The following is a 20802-nucleotide window of genomic DNA, read 5'->3' as shown; positions in this document are numbered from 1 at the left end:
ATGTGTTTTATTCTCCATTTTTTTAATATTAAGAGAACAGATATACAAATTTTTCTCCTTTCTGAAAATTCTCAAAAAACTACATTTATCCATGATCAGTTCTTATATTGTCTTAAAAGAACAACAAAAGCATGCCTGTGTCATTATTGTTTGAAATGATAACCAGGATAATCTCAACTGTGTACAATTCACTGATACAGCTGACTTGCAGGCCAGTAGTACTACCCAGATACTAGCCTGTGCCTGAAATAATGCCAGGAAGGGTACAAGGGACCTTCACTGATGATTAAAACTGGAAACTCTCAAATAAAACATCTTAAAGTGAAATCCAACGTATCTTACACTGAGCTACTTCACTCCAAAAAATTACAGAGACCATTTTCATACTCACACTGAGACTCTCTGTCATCAGTCGTCTGCTTCCCTGAACTCTTCACTGCTGAAGTCATATTTGGCACTGCTTCGTCTGTAGTCTTATTTTTACCAATAATCTGTTTATGCTTAGCTATGATGTTTTTCGATTCACTAATTAAATTATCAAGACTTGCAAACCTCTGCTGAACATAATTATTATTCTCATTAAAATTTTCTCCCGCTGGTTCAGTGTCATTCAGTGTGTACTGGCTAAGATTTGTGGCACCTGTTACATTTAAAGACATCTCTGAGGTAACGTTCGTGAAGGATGATGACTTAGGGTTTGAGCTAACTGAACCACTACCAAATGAACTTTTATTGGAATATTCCGAAAGGCGACTTTCAGCTGTCGATTCAGGTACAGTATAACTACTTAAACCTGAAAAGCTCTGCAGTTTAGATTGGTATTTATCCTGAGCACTTCCTTGAGAAGAAACTGTATACTGGGATAATTCCTGTCCTATGTTTGCACTGTTACGTAAAGATTTGTCCGAATCGGAATGTTCTGAGATTAAATCACCATCTCTATTCACAGCAAATGTTTTAATTTTACTGACTGGTTTTTCCAATTTTTCAAACTCTTTCTTTATACTCTCCAAAGATTCCTCTGCTGTCATCCCAGAGTGCCTTGTAATATCTTCAGTTGGGCTTTTGCCATTACGTTCAGGAGACATAGTGTGGAAGTCTTCACTTCTGCCAGAGTAACTATCATATGGCATAGAATAAGAGGAAAGTTCCTCACTCTGACCTGGTGATTTGAATTTTGAACTTGCTGAATTGACAGTATCATCAGGTTTTCCTGTTGTTTTATCTCCGACTGTTATCTCCGAGGGAAGCTCAGACCGATGTGTTCCATCTAGGGCCGACTTTCTTCTATCCTCACCTATATGATAGAAATAAAAGTAAAAGATGTATAAACTGTGGTAACTTCCAATGCCCTTTATGATATAACTATTACAGATTCAAATAAGCAAGACATTAATGCAATCAATGTAAGCAGACGACAAAGCAATCATCATAATACGGACCCTGTTTGCCTTTCCAGTGTGTGAATTTTCTGAAACGGCAGTGAGAACCCCTCCACCTTGGCTGCACAGTCTATAACCCCAGATTTACCTGGTAGTAAGACTTTGTGGAAAGATTTCACAACTTAAGCCAAGTTTTCCAAACAACAGACAATATTGGGACCAAACTTACATATATCTGGGATTTTGTTCTTGCTTGGTCTACAACAGACAATATCAGGACTGAACTGGTTATGTATGTCTGGGATTTTGTTCCTGCTTGGTCTACAACAGACAATATTGGGACCAAACTTACATATATCTGGGATTTTGTTCTTGCTTGGTCTACAACAGACAATATCGGGACTGAACTGGTTATGTATGTCTGGGATTTTGTTCTTGCTTGGTCTACAACAGACAATATTGGGACCAAACTTACATATATCTTGGACTTTGTTCTTGCTTGGTCTACAACAGACAATATCGGGACTGAACTGGTTATGTATGTCTGGGACTTTGTTCTTGCTTGGTCTACAACAGACAATATCGGGACTGAACTGGTTATGTATGTCTTGGACTTTGTTCTTGCTTGGTCTACAACAGACAATATCTGGACTGAACTGGTTATGTATGTCTGGGATATTGTTCTTGCTTGGTGTACAATTAGTGTCAAGGGCAGTTATTCTTTCATTAATCTTATGTTTAACACACTTTGGGAGTTTGACTTTATCTTTCACATGTGGAAGATGTTCTGTGTGGAAGATTTGGGGTGTTCTCAATTGGTCTCACCAAGTATACTGACTGATGACTCACAAAAATAACCTGAAAGCTGGGGGAAGTGGGTTCAGATACAAGGTGAAAAAAAAAACAATATGTTTTACAGTAATTACAAGTCCTTATTCTTTTCTTTCCTATTTTAAAATTTTGGGACTTAGCACAGACACAACAAATATGTTTACCTGGGGTTGAAGTTGACCTTTGTTGCCTGCTGTCTGAAAGTGCAAATGAATATTCAGTGGTTGTAACATCTTGTGGTTCTCTCCCATTGGTCAATCCAGAATGAGACTCCATCTTTGCAGAATCTCCTATTGGCGATCTTCTCACAGGGAGTGCTTTTTCTACAGAACTAGTTCCTGACTGGATGGGAAAGTCATGTGACCTTTTGCCCTTGTCTGATTTGTCATTAGCTGCCATGGAAACATCTGTAGATTTATCAGTAAATGAGTACTGTGAAAGTTCACTTTTATTTTCACTTGTATCTTGATCAGGCATAAATGGCCTTGACACGTTCTGACTGGAATCCATAGAATATTCAGTTAAATCTTCCCGACTTGGTTCTGTGGTATTACTTTGTTGTTCTGCCAATTTTCTTGCCAGCATAGTTCTCTCTTCCTCTCCTTTGCGTAACTGTTCTTGAAGATTTTTCAAATGTTTTAGCATGGCCCCTGCATTCAATGAATCAGGTTCGAAACTGTCCAAAGCAGACTCCATCTTTGAACTTTCTAGGGAACTACTTTCGGACTTTGACGTATCTGCCCCACTCTCTGGCTCATTAATTTCGGAATATATTTTAAACCTGTTCTTTTCACTGTTAAACACTGCAGCTTCCCCCACTGGCTTTTTCTCTGTAAAGGATTTACTGGCATCTGATTTCATCAGTCTGAAAGCGAGGTCAGACTGGTTTGAAGGCGGAATTTTAAACTGAGATAATTCTGTTGCCCAGGAGTTAGAAGCAGTCTGGAAACTACCATCACCTGTTCTAGACTGTCTGCTTTGACTGGTCTCATCAAGAGGACCTTTAAACAGAAAAATGTTAAAGTTAGGTCAGACTGGTTTGATTTTTCACAGTGGAATTTCAAACAGATATAATTTTGCTGCCTCAAAATGTGAACCATTCTTTAAACTTCCACTGACTGGTTTCATCTAGAGAACCTGTAAGATGACAATTTACTCAAGCAAGTTCTCCTGGAATATTATTCAATATTGTGTGTATATTTCATTTCCATTCGAAAGTTATGACCGTTATAAGTGCATGTGATATGTGACATACATGTGATATGTGACAGCACTTTACTTTACATGGGATATTATAAAGAAGATCTGGGAAATTCAATTTTTCAAACAGGCATATAAGAACCTATTACCTGTAGAAAATGAGCTTGGTGTAAGACTTCCACTTGACAATGGTTCTGCTGAAGCTTGCCGTCTGCTCACGTTAAATTCAAGAGAATCGTCAAACTCATTATCAAACAGGACGGCATTTGTTTGTTTCCGTAACTTCTGAAGAACTTCTTGTTCAAACCTTTTCGCTCGTTCTAAAACATCATCTATGTTCTTCCCACTATAGTCAGCCACTGTCTCTCTTAATGCTGGAAATATCGATGCAACTAAAATGTGTGGAGACATAACACAGAGACTTGACTCCTAACCCAAAAGGTCTCAGGTTGGAATCCTGGTAACAGACCAATGAAAACATCCCGTAAAATAAGATATTCAGTCAGTCCAAAAAGTTGCTGATTTTAAAATCTGAACCGTTGGTGTGGTTGAATGTTCACCATATAAGCTAACCAGAGAAACTTATAACCCTATAGCACTGTCATGAGAATTTTTCAAGAATATGGATAGTTAGTGAACACAGTAGGACTGGTACAGTCAAAATCCCTCACAAAAATTTCTGATTTTAATGTATACTCCACAATATTTGACTTTAATGCAGAAACCAGTAATATGAAGTATTCAATAGGAACTGAAAGAGCTTCCTATTATCAATGTTTAACACTGTATTTCAAAACTAAACAAACAAACCCCATGAATTCCATGTCTAACTTCTGCTCTGCAGAAATTAATACCCATTATTTATTTTTTTTTAAATCTCAAATGCCTATAAATTCAAAACTCAAATCTTGTGATTCAGTTCAATAATATATTACAATCCCATTTGCCTGCAAAAATACTGTATTACTTCATTACAGAAAATGTCAATGTATGAAAATAAAATCCATCATAAACTTACTTCCAATTAAGCATAATGTATTTATCAAACTATGGTATGATTTCTGAACCAACTGGTGAATGCAATAATCACTTTTCCCAGATAGCAATCAGTATAATCCTGTACTTATTAACTGATCTTTCAAGTTTAAACACATAATGTAAAATTGTTTAATGACACACAGAAGCCAGAGAACGAGTCAATTAATTAAGTTATATACCCCAGTAAGACAATCCTTTATAAAGCTGAGTCTGTCTAAAACTTTTTACCAATTAACCGTAGTCCAATACAGATTTATTTTTTGCAAAATGGTCTACAATACAACGATCTCTTTCTCTCAATAAGTCAATTCTATATATTAATTCTTTCTCTAAAATATCTGCAATTAAATATTTATCTCATAATTTGTTCAAACAGAAAGATCCATTCTTCCGATTTATCAGTTTCCGTCCATTAATGATTTTACAGACTTTTTCCAATAAACAATAATTATATACAACCATCTATTGACTTTCAATAAACACCTTATAGTTTCACCAGATTTCTCCAACTACCAAGGCATTATGTTGTTTGTAAAATTATATGTCTAAAGGTTTTTTCGGCTGTATTCCAGACTAAATGTTTTACTGTAAAATGAAATTATTGATAAAACTCTTTATCTTGAAGTAGATCTTTTTAATACTTGTAATGAACATTCAGTCAAAATAATAACAGCAATTAGGAAAGATAGAGGATTAAACTTTTTCATTTATGTAAGATTTATTATCGGGGTTTGTCATATATCAATAGATAAATGATATCTGATCTACGTACAATAAAGTATTGAAATATACCGCTGAATGTCATATTAGAGAATTTGATATAAGCAGTTGTAAACATTTATTTGTTTGCAAAACTTTGCAGTAAACTGCAAAATACATTAATATGAGATAAACTGTACTTAGTTCTATCAAAATTTGGAAAAATCTTATATATCTTAATTATTTTGAACGGACAAACTTCAAGATGAACACAAAAATTTCATTTTTTTTTTTCTAAAACAGATAGCAATTGATTTTAGATATCAAAAAATATAAACCAGTATTATGTTTAAGTATACAGTATGTTTTAATATACAGCAACAACTTTAAAAGTTTTCTCCATACTTTATTGACACAAGAGTCTCTCTATAGATAAAAACTACACAAAAACAAGAAATCACTTGAAAATTTCTTTCTATCGTAATTCAAATACTGGTAATGAAAATATTTTCTAAATTTCAAGAAATATTAAAAAATCTTTGCAGTTAACAGTTTTAGTTTTATAAAATAACATTTTCCTCTAACTTTGAAGATGCTAAATTTTCAAAGTCACAAAAACATTCGAATTTACAAAGTTTACAGTACAACCTTATTGATGAACATTTCTACTGTAACATAACACGCCCAATAAGATGAAATATAACCTAGGTAAATCAAGCTTATATAATTAATGAAGTTTCTGCTCTAGTTTAAATTAACTGAAATTTGAGACTTACCATTCATGGCTGAATTTCTCCCAGTTTATATTTCATAATAATTACAGTGGATTAAAAGGTAATAAAACATAATGGACAGTTTGGAAATAACAATGTGAACATCATCATGCAGCAACATGTCTGGGAGTACAATCTAGCTTTGTTTAATAATTGTTTGAAATGCATATACAGATTTGTACAAGAATTATAAAAGTTTTAAGAAAATCAATAATAGAAATGAAAGGCAACTTTGGTCTGGATTAATGTTTTGTCTTTTTTGCAAAATTTTTACTCTGATATCTTGACAAAGGGTATTAAATTTTGTCAAGCTTAATATGTCTGTATTACTTGCCTTAATTTCTTTTATTCCAAACTGCTTTTGATTTCTATGCTCCAGATATTCAAAGCTGCTTCAATCAAAAAGAATTTTCAAAAATTTCAAAGCAAATGAGCAGTTTATTTCAATTTTTGAATTAAACTGATATATGTATTACCAGTTTATATTCTATTAATTCTAAGCTCTTCCTTTGCCAAGTTATACAAGCAGAATCAATTTATATTCATAACCTCATTTGCATGAGCTCACTGTAAAATACATGTTAAACAAATTTATGCGTTATGAACTTCTATGTAAACTGGGATAATACAGAAAGTAGATTTATAATGGAATGTGGATATTTTGTCATAACATCAAAATTAAGATGGAAATAGCACATACATATATATGAGCAGCACCATGAGAAAACCAACATAGTGCATTTGCGACCAGCATGGATCCAGACCAGCCTGCGCATCCGCGCAGTCTGGTCAGTATCCATGCTGTTCGCTAACAGTTTCTCTAATTGCAATAGGCTTTGAAAGCGAACAGCATGGATCCTGACCAGACTGCCAGATGCACAGGCTGGTCTGGATCCATGCTGGTCGAAAATGCACTATGTTGGCATTCTCATCTGTATCTACTAGAATAAAATAATCTGAGTAATGACTGCAACAAAGTGGAAAACAAATCATGGAAAGATCATGAAATTCTTAAATCTAATAACAAACTACATATTGATCTATAAGCTAAAATGACCCATATTTATTCTCAGCCACTAGACTTGCATTTTCAAAGAAACTGAGGATAATTTTTTGGCACAAAAGTATTTGTTTTGTGAGATTAACACTTTAGGTCAAATGGTAACTTTACACCTTAAATGGTGGCAGAAGACCTGAGGTACCTCTTCAAGCATAATTCCAAGCAAGAGCTGTCACTATTGGCGACAAATGCCCCCGAAGCGTGTCCAAGAATGCTACAGTTGTCTAAAATAGTTTAGGTATGAATCATTCTGTGACCATGACCTTGACCTGAGAGACATGGGTCATAAGTGTGACACACCTTCTCAATATAGTTAACATTTGTGTCAAATTATTTTCAAATCCCTTGATAAGTGGCAGAGTTATGGACCAGACAAGAAAAAGACCATGTTAACCTTTGATTTCTAATCGTGACCTTGACCTTGGAGCTAGGGGTCTAAGTCTTGCGCATGACATATCATCTCATTATAGGGAACATTTAATATGCCAAGTAATTTTAAAATCCCTTCATCGATGGCAGAGTTATAGACCGGACAAGAAACAGACCATGTTAACCTTTAACCTCTATGTGTGAACTTGATCTTAGAGCTAGGGGTCTGAATCTTGTGCATGACATGTTTTCTCATTATGGGGAACATTTATGCCAAGTAATTTCAAAATCCCTTGATGAATGGCAGAGTAATGAACCGGACACCTGTTAACCTTTGACTTCTAGGTGTGACCTTGACCTTGGAGCTAGGGGTCTGGGTCTTGTGCATGACACGTCATTTCATTATGGTGAACATTTATGCCAAGTTTTTTTCAAAAATCCCTTTATGGATAGCAGAGTTACAGCCCGGACACATAGATGCGCACACGCACGGCCTCAAGCACACACGCACGGACAGTGCGATTTTTATATGCCCACCTTCGGGGGCATAAAAAGCAATCAAAACATTGGCTGGCACCTGGATAGACTCATTAACCTTCTGAAAGCAAGCTGCATGGCTTTCTCATGGCAACCTGAGCAAGGCTAAAACCCATAGTGATGAGAGGTAAACTTAACCACTCAGCCAAGGAGGCCTGCCATAAAAATCTGCTATAAAATCACTCTACAATAAAATCCTTTTCAAATGCAAGCCTTCAGACTTCTCACATTTCAGTTGACCAACACAACATTTCACAAGCCCAAATATAACTGGACTGAAGTGAGTCAAACTCCAAACTGCAGTATGGAGGACTTTTGCAAATTCCTGAATTCTATTTTTATCCACATGAGGGAACTTGTGCAGAAGCCATTGTATTTATCAACCTCATTATCAATAATATGCACTTTTCTTCTATCTAAATAATGTTATATACTACTGATAAAACTGAATCTGAAACTGGTTTGATGTTACTTTTTTTGATAATGAGGGTGGTACAATAAATGTTATATTAAGTCGGTTTTTACAGTGTTGCTACACAAATAAGACGTCTTGTATTGCCAGTAGCTAACAAAAATTTACTAGCACAACCATTCAGCTAGTTGTCTTTGACACAGACTGCATTATTTTAAGACAATAATATTACAAACCTTTTGTTTTTGCCTGGCTCTGCATCTGTGTTTCAACTTCCTCAAACCCGGACTGTTCCGGTACTTCCAGTATTGCCTCTTTTCGTGAGAAATCCAGCGACTTCTTGGATTGCTGGGAAGCCTCACTGTGTGTGGAACCTGACATTCCGGCATCAGAGGGTCTGGTGCTAGCAGGTGTGTCAACCTCAAGTATTGTGGACAGGTTGAGCTGCTGTTGGCGGCCATCTTGTTTGTATGTGTCCTTTTGCATCTGCTGCTGAAAAAATCAACAATAGAAGATCATTAGGATGACTCACTTACAGATTTGTAAAAAAATGACCTCACATTACTGTGAAATCATTAATATTTGTGGGGGACTAATTTTCGTGGATTTCATGGCTGAGTAAATCCACAAAATTTAATCCCAACGAACAAGTAAAATTCCCATTCATTTTATGTTCAAAAGTTGAAATCCACGAATTCATATCCCCACAATATTGCCGTTTTGACCAAAAGCACGAAAATTCATGCCCAGGAAATTAAATGATTTTACAGTATATTCACCAATTTCAGCAAATTCATACCAGTTATGTTATTTAATTTCAACTTTGCAATTTCATACAGGAAGTCTATGAAAAAAAAATCAAAATAAAATATTTACACCTCTATCTGTTTGTGTATTTTCTGAAATATTTGGAGTATATTCCAAATATATCAAATTTCCGTTAAGTCAGTTTCAGGATGTGAGAGGTGTTACACATTTCAATACCACTTATGAATGGAATCAAACAGAAGTCTGCTATCATTTTGTTTTGTTGCTTTCCATGTTTCCAGAAGACTTTCTTATACATGTAAGGTTATACAAGCAAATATATATTTATATGTTTTGTATTTTGTAAAGGTCTATCTGATTTCTTCAACTCTGACCCTCATGTCAAGGATGTTGAGTGGCAACTTTGGCCTTTAATACACCAAATTGTAACAATAAACAATATCAGCTTATAAAACACATATGCATCCACTGATGACCTTAATAGGGTTACCTGGGTACTGTAAAATAATTTAATTTCATAGGCATTAAATATTGCCGCTTCAGCAAATAGCCATTTTTTTCAGTCTCAAGGACACTGTGACCTTAATCTTTGATCAACTGACCCAAAATACAATAGGGGTCATCTATGAACCAAAGACAATCGTCCAAAGATGCCTTACACTCACTGGCTGAAGAGTTCTCCGGTTATTGAACAGAAACCAAATGGTGTACTTATGGATCAACATAAGTAAAATAATATAATCCACTTCTATGAAGAGTGACAATTATAAATTATAACAAATATAAGTTCTATACTGTGTCAGCTACTCTCTGTTGGAGAGATTCCTTCAGATGTTGACCTAATTGCTCTGGTTGTAGAGTTGCTAATTTGGTCTTCAGTTCCTCTTCTTTACTCTGCAACTTCTGCTGTCCTTGCTGTAAAATATATGCTAGTGATCAGGTCAAACTACAACCATTTTTGGTGTTTTTTTTTTTGGTGGGGGAGGGGGGGGGGGGCAAGGGGGGGGGGGGGGGGGATAGGAGGAGCAGTTGAGGAATCCTTTTTTAAATGTCACTGAACTGAACCCTATTCTGTTCAAGAATGCGGTGTTCTTTTTATAATTTGTGATTAACCTCCTGAAGATATTCATGTCTGTTATGTACTAACAAACAGACGATCAAACAGATAAATGCACGCTAGTAAATGGTACTTAATACTCCAGGATTCAGAGTTTTTGCACTTTTCTCTGGGTTGCAAGTGTCCAACTTTATTACTTCAAGAAAATTAAGACATGTGTATGGAAAACAAAACATGACTTTATGACTCAACAAATATCATGAATTTTTCATTGACAATGGCAGTTTAAAACACTTGTGGCAGGTGTAAAAGTATATACAAGTATATAATACTGTGTAAGACAAATTGTACAATTATAAATATATTACCTGATGCCTGCGGATGATCTCTTCTTTTTGTCGCTGAATTTCTGCAAGTTGCAGCTTCAATTCATCTTGTCTCAATGTCGAGATTTCGTCTTTCTCGGCTAGGAAACTTGTGGAGGCCGTGGTATCTACTTCAGATTCATCAGTGGTGGTTCCTGGTTCTGGAATCTCCTGTCTCATTGGTGGCCTGGATGCAGGCTTCAAAGCCGGACTCCCTCTCTCAGTCAAAGTGGATGTGTCAGTTTCAGTGATATCAGTAGCTGATGTAGTGTCAAGATTTTTCTGAGCATAAGCTTCATAAACCCTCACTGGGGTCTGGAAAGAGTCATCTGCATCAAAAGGCAAGGACTTTCTAATATTTTCAAGTTTGTTCTTTCTCAGGTTAGTCTCGAGGTAGATATCAGGATGTGAAGGAATATTACTTGCTTGGTTGGTTCCAGCAGTAAGAACGGTACCCGGCATTATCGTTGTTGCAGGCTTACTGGCTCCAGGCTGAGACAGTGTAGCAGCATAATAAGGATGGGCAGCCAGGGAGGCCAGCAGTGAGGTTACAGGCACAGACTGACCTTGACCTCCTAATCTTGAAGTCACTGACTGGTCTTGTGATGCAGCAGACATCATTCGAGGCTGGGAGTCTAAATGTTTTGCTCCAAGCTCTTCCAACCTTGAAAGGTCGAGGTTAGGGTATCTTTCTAACAAATTTTCCCGTCTTCGCTTAATTTCTGCCTTTGTTTCGTCCAACACTTTTTTGCTTTGTTCATGTCTAGCCAATAAGTGTTGCTGATATTCTTTCACTTTTCTCATTTGTTCAGACATGCCATCAGATGTCAGAGATGCTGGTGGAATATGACCTGGAGAGACAGTCTGACCTTGTATACTGGTGGGCATGGTCATGGCCATGTTTCCATGGTAACCAGACTGACTATTAGGTGGTTGATAGGGCTGTTGCCAGGCTGGTGTAGCAAGCTGATCTGTTGTCAAAACAGCAGACGGTGGCTGATATGCTGAATGAATTTGCTGACCTTGGTAACCAGAGTAACCTTGACCTTGAGAAGTCATCAAGGGTGCTGTGCCAGTTGTGTGGGTGGGTGGAATGGAGTTCATAGGTCTCTGTGATGTGCCAGATGAAGAGAGACTGCTGACAAATTGTTGCTGTACTGATGGGGCTGGCTGTTGAACCAAACCTACAGGTTGACCAGGGACCTGTGCCGGATACTGAACATGCTGTGTAGCTGGTCCAGGGTATGGTACCTGTTGTCCCGGTTGAATAACAAGTTGGGACCCAAAAGGCTGGCCCTGCTGGGCTAAAACACCATACTGGGATGAAGGTGGAATGCCAGGCACAGATGCCATGGGTAGTGGTTGCATCTCTTGGTAGGGCAGTGTTTGAGGCTGTACCTCGGCTGTTTGCTGTGCTTGCTGCAGCAATTTCATCTTCTGTTGTTCATATGTTAACTGCTGTAGTTTTAGTTCAAGCTGTCGTTTCTGCTCTCTGCAAAATATTAGAACTTCATATAACTACACATAAAAACAAAACAGAAACAACTTTTCAAAAACTTTCCAATGTACATAATTACAGGTACAGAAATGTGCACACATTTTTGCAGGGAATATATTGTGCAACTTTTGAAGCACATAATTAAAATTCTATTACATATGCATATAAATTTGTTCTGTAACCTTGAGTAAAATTTGAAAATTCAACCTGAATACGCATCAAAAATACAGCACCACTCGATATGAAATTTGCATGAAAATATGGGAAAACGTGCTTGCAACATTATTCAAGCGCCTTGTCACTAAACTAAATTAAATGAATGAATACCAAAAGTAATGGGCATGAATGTTGTGAATATGAAAATGCAATTATAGACTGCATCACAGTGTCCACAAGTGAGTACAGAGATATTAGCTCAATTACAAAAACTTGCTAGGTCAAAATGGGACATCACTTTTTAAAAGAGGGCAATGATAGCTCACCTGACTCAAATTTTAGCACATTTTGGACAAATTTTGAAGAGACTTACTAGGCACTGATACAAACAAAATATCATATCTCAGGGCATTACAAGGGCAATTCTGTCCTCAGGGGCATGATTTCAACAAACTTGGTAGACGATCTGTACACAATGCTTGAGGTTTTACAAAGTTTTTATTAAATAAGTCTATGTAAAATAAGGGACCCTAATGAATGGGGCCAATTTTGACACCTGGGATATGATTTGAACACACTTTAGTAAAGGACCACTAGAAAATACTACATATAAAAATATCTAAGCCCTGGGCCCTTCAGCTTCAGACAAGATGATTTTCAAATTTCTTCTTATATAAACAATCAACCCCTGGGCAATTACATAAACTGGAATTATAACTGCAATCACCTTTAATAAGTGCCCCATAAATGTCACAATAATAAAACTTCATTCTCTTTAACTTTTTAATTACATTACTTACTTAACCTTTAGCCTGCTGGCGGCAACTGATTCTGCCTTTGCAACCAGTGCAGACGAAGATCAGCCTACACATCCATGCAGGCTGATCATGGTCTGCACTGTTCGCTATTTAGTCAGTAAATTTTCAGTGGATACCCCTTGATTTTATTTGTTTTATTTTGTTGGGTTTAACGGCGCATATGGCGACTTTCCAGCTTTGATGGTGGAGGAAGACCCCAGGTGCCCCTCCTTGCATTATTTCATCACGAGCGGGCACCTGGGTAGAACCACTGACCTCTGTAAGCCAGCTGGATGGACTCATCGCATGAAGAATTCAATGCCCCGAGTGAGGCTCGAACCCACATCGGTGAGGGGCAAGTGATTTGAAGTCAGTGACCTTAACCACTTGGCAACGGAGGGCCCCCGATACCCCTTTGAATAATAAATGGTATTGCTAAAACTGAATGATGGACCCGTCCATTTTAGAAATTTAGCAAGGTAAAGGTTAAAAAGCATGGTCTTGATGCTTATGCTACCTGCAAATCATCTGTTTAGAAATAGTAGTTTTATGCAACTTGTACCATAAAAATCCTATGCTTGATTATGCCTTCCCCTGGACCTTCTCTGCTGAATTTATATAGAAAACTTAGCACAAAATCTCTACTTACAGCATAATTTCCTGTTGTCTGAGTATTTCTGCATATTGTGCCTGTTGTCTGTCACTGGGTATAGTCGCTGTCTGTGCTGGTTCAGACTGGATCTGAAAACATAATAAGTACAATAAGAAATATGTTAGTGAGTTCGCTAGGTTTATTTTCTTTGATCCATTAAAATAAAGACAAAACAGGCTTCAGTTTGATCTGATATGCAGACTTATTCATTAAAATATAACTCAAGAAAAACATTCCATACTTAATGATATATGTCAGCTCACATTTTCATACAGAAATGTTGATAAAAAAGAACATTATTGAATACGAGTGCAACAAAGATAATACAAAACTACCCCATCATACTGTCTGACCGTACATAACTGTAAGATGCTGTCAATTTAAATTCAAGGTACAGCCTTGACTTTATACATATTGATGTGTGATATTTATTTCTATGATTATGGTAAGAATTCATAGAAATGAAATATATGTAAACCTACTAAAGCAGTTAAAAACTATTCTTTTACTTGAAAATATAAGAAAACTCTGTTGCACTAAAAATACCTGTACATTAGTCTGTTGTTTCTCATTCGTTGTCCTCAATTTTTCAGAAAACTCCACAGGAGGCATAGCTGATTTCCTGCCGCCTGTTGGCAATGTAGGACCACCAGATGGTGCTCCTGCTGCCTGTACAGGGGAGTGAACTCTTGCTAACTTCTCTGGAGAGGGAGATAATTCATGTTGTGCTGTCATTGGAGATTCATCAGGCAAAAGTGGGTAAAAATGGTCACCATTCATAGCTGAAAATAGTTTCAGGACTCTTTAACACATCTTAAGGTCACTTTGTTTGTATTATATATATTCCTGACACGGAAGAATCAAGCGTGGCTAAATTTTGGTTACACAAATAGCAAAAGCAAATTAGGATCAAAATCATTAAAACTTGTAACAAGTGTAGAAATCTCTTGATTATTAATCTGAGAGTAAATGAACAATAAAAGTACCTGTATTGTCTGTACTCTGAACAAACTGCTGCTGCTGCTGTTGTTGTTGGCCTTCCCCAACATCCATCATTGACTGAGAAGTTATCCACTCCTCACGTTGTGATTTTATTCGATCCATCAAGTTCCTCAATACTTTCTCTGTATCATTAAAAATTAAATTTGATTAAACACTGAACTGTCACAAACAAACTTGCATTTATTCTAGAATGAAATGCCTCATGGAAATTATATGTCATTTGTTTGAGTTTGAAATAACCGATATCAAAATTTTCAGGTGGAAATTTCATTCTGCAGATATCATGTTATTATATATAATAAGTACTTTTAAAATTGGAATGCTTCGCAACACGTAATATTTGCAATATTCGGTCATCTTGTGAAAAGACATATGGTTATTTATATAAATAAAAGCACCTTTGCAAGTAATTATTTTCGTGTACAAGGACAGTTAGTATAGCGAATAAAGCAGAATAAATTCCTGCCAGGTGACAATTTCTAATTTTACTGAAGCAAATTCAAATCCTGGCGTTAATTCTTTACCTGGTTTCTTTCCAGGAGATTTAGGTTTTGGCATATTTGTCATATCTCTCAGTACAGGAGGTATTCCTGGGAGGGTTGGTTCCTGTATCGGGGTACCATCCACAGTCACATCAAGAGAGTTCTCCTGTGAGGGAGTGGTTGGACGAGGCTGGGGATCAAGGGCCATACTGATATCACCAAGATGATTGGTTCCCGCCATATACATGTTCTCGAATTCCTCCTCCAAGTTTCGCTGTTTCTCCTCCCTATCCTCCATGCGGACATTTGGCGGCTCAAACACTTGTTTCTGCCAGTCATAAATTTCATTGAATTACATCACGATACATTTAATATTTACTAAAATTTCTTAAAATAAGAAGAAAATGTGGAACACACAACCAAACACCCAAAGTTAAATTATCATAATACAAAACACATGATTCATTCCATAGTCAGCACTGAGCAATTTGAATCACATTTTCCCCTAGTTTTTCTTTAGGACTTTCAAATTCATTCAAACATAACTAAAGCTCGAAATGGTGGGATTTGACTTGAACAAATTGAAAATATATATTATTATGGAGAAATTTTGATGGGACCTGACAACTTCTTCAAGATGACATGAATGTTGACTTTTTTGAGTTTTAGATATCAAGTTTTTAATGTATAGATATTAGATATTGTTTCTATGTATTTTATCTTATTATAAACCTATATAAATTCTGTCCAAAATACGGTTTGTATTTCACAAGTAAATACAAACAGGCAGAAAAAATTCTCTATTGTACCTTTTGTATTATATGTTGCCTGACTACTTTCATTTAATACGCATGACCTGACACAGTTCTATTAATAGTGCACACAAAAACTACACTCAGTTCAATTTTGGACAAAACAACAGACAAAAAGGTGGAGGTATGTAATAAAAGGGTCATTATAACAGTAGCTAGATCTGGAATTTTGTATTCGGCTCTTGTTGATTTTGCCAGGTCGGATCACACTTGGCGCTTGCGCATCTTGTGTGATACGATCTGGCAAAATTCACTGGAGCCGAATACAGCATCCCAGATCAAGCTGCTATTATAATAACCTATTATACCAAGAATAACTTACAGGTATACTATGAACAATCTTCAGTCTCCTCTCTCTGTCTGCCCGCTGAAGGTCACTGAGGTCATGTAGAATATTATTGTAATCCTGTAATCAAAAGCACATAATAAATGTAATCATACAATCAAAGCAATCCTCAAACATGAGGAGAAAACAATCCAACAAGAACAACATGATTAAATAGCTTTCCCAAGTACTATCTAGCCTTCCAACACATTGCACTCCCAATATTACGTATACATATCCATATGTTTTACATTATTCAGTACAAAGTAGGACCCAAGGCTCCCTTTTTACCTGCTGAGCTTGAGACAGTTAATGATCTATTATCTTCAAAAGTCCTTGCATCTCTGCATTCAATTATTAGAAAAGGTCTTGCTAAGTCATAGAACATGCACAAAACTATTTTCAGAAAATTGATAAATCCATATAATTATGACACTAAATCTATACAAGTTCTATTTTTTATGCATAAAAACTTGACATAACAATTAAAAGACGTCATCAAATAAACTACAACCCACATAAAATGTAGCTTTTGCTCTTGCTAAAACTATTGGCACAAAAACTGTTTCATAAAAGAATTGTGTTAATTTGATACCAAAACAGTAATGATCTGGTCCATAATAAACTCATTATAGATTATCAATCAATTAATATAGATCAAAGATCTATGACACTAAAACTCATGCCAAAACAACTGTGTACCAAAATAATAATACTATCATCTACAATTTACCCTGAAAGTCATAAACAATTTGCCATGGTTAAAATAACATAAATGTGGGGGGCATAAAAAGGTGACAGACCCAAAGTGCCTCTCCAGGCATTATTTCAGAGTTGAACATTGGATCTCCATGTATTTAAAACGAAATCAAAGGACTGAAAGTACTGGAGGATTGATTGTCTTTGAACAACACAGATTGTACAAGATTTTGACGATTAGCATTTTAAGGCTGGCACTTGAGTAGAACAGCTGACTTTCCTAGATAGATTCCTAATATGATTACCTAAACAGGGCACAAAGCCACTGGGAGACGAAGGACACATGATTCAAAGGCAGTATCATGACTGAATTTCACTTATTATTGCTGGTCCTGATGTGACCTTATAAAGACACTGTGGAGCATATACTTACATGTTTGAGTAATTCCTTCTCGAGAGCAGCATTATGTCGTAACCTCGCCCTTTCTAGTTGGTCCTGACGTAACCTCTTCAACTCCAGTGCTCTCTCTTTTATCCGGTCAGCTTCAAGGCCAGCAGCTTCTCTTGCATTGGTCTAGAAGTAAAGCATACATCAAATATAAATATTTGTCTCTTTGCTAGCTGTATGGGGTAAATGCCATTTTTCATAAGTCTTTACACCAGTGTTGATGTATTTCAATGTACAGAGCAGCTGCTCTATCAAAAGATTAAAATCAGTTCCTTGTACAGAGGTTGTCACTCTGGAGGGGTTAATTTACAAAGAATTTTGTAAAGTGGGAAAGAAAGTACCTGCCTTATACAGTATACTTGACAGGAGCTTCATGTGAAGTAGTTCTTAATGTATTAAAACTTTTGGTAATGTTCAGTTCTACTGTTATTTTTGGCCTTTTCCTTTTGTTTCTTTTTCACACTGCTGTATACAACCAGACCATTATGGCATTACAGAAGCTATGTCTCTGATGACAGGAGAGAGACATAGGGTAGTTGTAATAACTAACTGTATTTCTGCAATCAATCACACATACAAAATCAGTAAACAAACATTTTTTTAGAAGAAGAATATGCCACCAACCTGCTCCTCCGGCCCAGCTCTGTCTACAGCATGTTCATTCTGTAGGTGATAGTGTGACGTGGAGAATGTGTTCATATCTGTTACTTTCACTGGCTCTGAAACAGTAATGCACATACTTCCTTGTAAAATGCATCTTCAGTAATACAGTACTAATTTAAGCAGTTCCATCAATTAAATTATAATCTACAAGAGTCCAATAATAATAGTTTGTTAGCAAAAACACTTCCTCATCAATCAAATTGTAAATTATCTTTTAGAGACAATATTATTTCAAAGCTACCTGAATTGTTTATTAATTATTTGTAACATGCATATACATTTATGCAAATTTATATAATAATAGCAACAGAAAATGATCATGTTGTGTTTTTTGGTCTTTTAAGAGTCACACCATAAAATTTAGGTCCTATGGAGATTTCCAAGCTTTAATGGTGGAGGATATTATTTCTGGTATGGGAGACAATTGAAACATTTCTCAAAACTGCAATAGTGGAGATAAAGTAATAGGTGTCTGTCCCTTACCATGCTGGACACCATTGATTTTGCCTTTGCGACCAGTGTAGAACATGATCAGCCTGCACATCTGTGCAATCTGATCATGATCTGCACTGTTCGCTATTCAGCCAGTATCTTTTTGTTAAGCACCCCTTATAACAGTTAATGGTACTGTCCAAATTGGAAGATGGACAAGTTCTTTATAGAAATTTAGCAAGGTAAGGTTAACCACTTGGTGAAGAAGACCACAAGAGTTGATGAAGAAATACAAATATCCTGAAATAACTTCAAAGATGCAATTGAAAACATACTAGGTTTTTTCACATCTAGGTCGTTGATGGGGTCTGGAGGAGGTGGGGGCATGGCTGCAATCTGAGCTGCACGAGATCTCTCCACTTCTAATGCCTGCTTCCTGTAAAACATATAAAGGTTTTATTACTACAAAAGTATTCAACCCACTAATTCAGCAACTGAAGTTATGATGTGCTTAAAAAATTTCTGCATTAGCAGTGCATATTTGAAGGTCCATCCGATCAACCCTTTATTAGGACTTACATATTTATGTTATTAATTATACTTATTAAACAACATGTTTTTGGGTAGCTATGAAGAAACCCATGATGAGAATACAGCACTGATGATACTGCTGCAGATGGCAGTTATCAAGATCATGCATAATTAAAATGTTAACTAACTATAATATTCTATTCCTTATTCATTTCCCTAGGATAGATATAAAATGTCAACTATCAGTAGTCATGGTTACTGAACAGTACTGACTTGGATTAAGACATACCTGGCTATAATATGTTTATGGGCTTCATGATTATTATGTGCAGTCTCCTTCTTTAGTTTGTCTAGAGCTGTACGTCCCCGAGCCTCTGCACGCAGGTTCTCCGCCTGCTGAATTAGCTCTCGTTCCTCTGACCAATCAGGCTGAAGTAAAAACAAGACTCATACAGAGCCAAAATTTAATATATTGTACCCAGTATTTAATTCTACAGTTTATATTTATCTTATCATAACCATCGCTGGTCAACCACAAAGAATGTCATGCATTTTATTCTATTTGTTTACCTGACATGAGCAGAAACTGTTAAATAAGCTATTATCAATACATACTGAATAACTAGGGCTGCAAAAAAGTTGAGGGGACAAACTTTTGCATGGAAGAAAATTCATGTGAAACTGTATATCAGAGCTATTTATAACAGTAAGTTTACTTTTATGTGTATTTTTTTTAAAACATATACAAGGCCAGTTTGCAAATGTAGCAAAATAAAACATTACAGTAGTTAGGTAGCCCTTAATTGTCCAGAATTCATGTTGTATTTCAGTAAATTAGTAAATGAAGTGTCCTAATCTTCTTTACCCGCCTGTTTCTACCTTTAAGTTAATAATGAATTCCTTTTTCATAAACCGAGGGTTCAACGCAATAAGGGTGTATCTACATATAATTATTATATGTAGATATGCTCTTATTGCGTTGAACCCTCGAAACTTCAGTTCAGACTTTAATAAATGTTCAGCAATGATATGCCGATTATTGTCGCAGACACTTATGAATGAACTTGTATTTCCAGGCACCTGGAAATTCACAGACCCATGTGAATTATTCAGTCATCATCTACTTGTTTTACTATAATAGCTATCACCCTACCTGTTCAGCAGCCTGTTTATGACCCACACCTATATTTCTCAGACTGTTGTCATACTGTTGTTCTAAATGTCTCACTCTTTCTGCCTTCTCTTCTTCAAGCTGGTTCTGAAACACAAGACGTAATGTATTGAGATAAACTGATAACATCCATTATGACTGTAACACCACTTTTTGATAAGTAAAAGAAAATGTAGTCATTGATCAATCAGAACAAAAAAACAAGAGCACCGCCTTGCGGGTGCTGACGCTCATCTGATTTTTTTTGTATAATAGAAATATTGTCCTACCCACGATTTTCTAAGTCTAAAAAGGGCCATCATTCTTGCAAAAAGCAGGATAGAGTTATGTTTCTTGATGTACAGTGTCCACTTATGATGGTGAAAAACTGTTGCAAGTTTTAAAGCAATAGCTTTGATAGTTTATGAGAAAAGTTGACTTAAACATAATATTCAACCAAGAAAATGATTTTTCTAAGTCCAAAAGGGGCAATAATTATTGCAAAAAGCAGGATGGAGTTATGTTGCTTGCTTTACAGGGTCAGCTTATGATGGTGAACAACAGTTGCAAGTTTTAAAGCAATAGCTTTGATGGTTTAAGAGAAAAAGTTGACCTAAACATAAAACTTAACCAAGAAATCTGATATTTTCTAAGTCCAAAAGGG

The 20802-nt window shown here is 36.1% G+C and overlaps 1 protein-coding gene across 22 annotated transcripts in view; it reads right to left on the bottom strand.

Annotated features, from left to right (window-relative positions):
- LOC123554020 (uncharacterized) overlaps positions 1-20802 on the bottom strand; it is a 72348-nt gene that overhangs the window by 26003 nt on the left and 25543 nt on the right. For 21 of the 22 annotated variants that reach the window (XR_006686935.2, XR_006686934.2, XR_006686936.2 and 18 more), the window contains 16 exons: positions 20142-20246; positions 19278-19417; positions 18793-18893; positions 17987-18081; positions 17348-17488; positions 16213-16296; positions 15121-15406; positions 14581-14718; positions 14141-14376; positions 13592-13683; positions 10495-11983; positions 9865-9984; positions 8538-8793; positions 3563-3787; positions 2378-3214; positions 392-1297 (listed from right to left, as the gene is read on the bottom strand). Coding sequence is in view for 19 of the 22 variants with exons in the window: in XM_045343857.2 (XP_045199792.2) it covers positions 392-1297; positions 2378-3214; positions 3563-3787; positions 8538-8793; positions 9865-9984; positions 10495-11983; positions 13592-13683; positions 14141-14376; positions 14581-14718; positions 15121-15406; positions 16213-16296; positions 17348-17488; positions 17987-18081; positions 18793-18893; positions 19278-19417; positions 20142-20246 (5251 nt within the window). In the remaining 3 variants the exon portion in view is untranslated. The remainder of the gene's footprint in view (positions 1-391; positions 1298-2377; positions 3215-3562; positions 3788-8537; positions 8794-9864; positions 9985-10494; positions 11984-13591; positions 13684-14140; positions 14377-14580; positions 14719-15120; positions 15407-16212; positions 16297-17347; positions 17489-17986; positions 18082-18792; positions 18894-19277; positions 19418-20141; positions 20247-20802) is intronic. The other variant, XM_045343838.2, reaches the window with a different exon arrangement.

Source organism: Mercenaria mercenaria, chromosome 7 (genome assembly GCF_021730395.1).
Source record: "Mercenaria mercenaria strain notata chromosome 7, MADL_Memer_1, whole genome shotgun sequence".
In the NCBI taxonomy this organism is placed as follows: Eukaryota; Metazoa; Mollusca; class Bivalvia; order Venerida; family Veneridae; genus Mercenaria; species Mercenaria mercenaria.
Note: the sequence above shows the minus strand (reverse complement) of the source record. Positions and strands in the feature narration are given on the sequence as shown.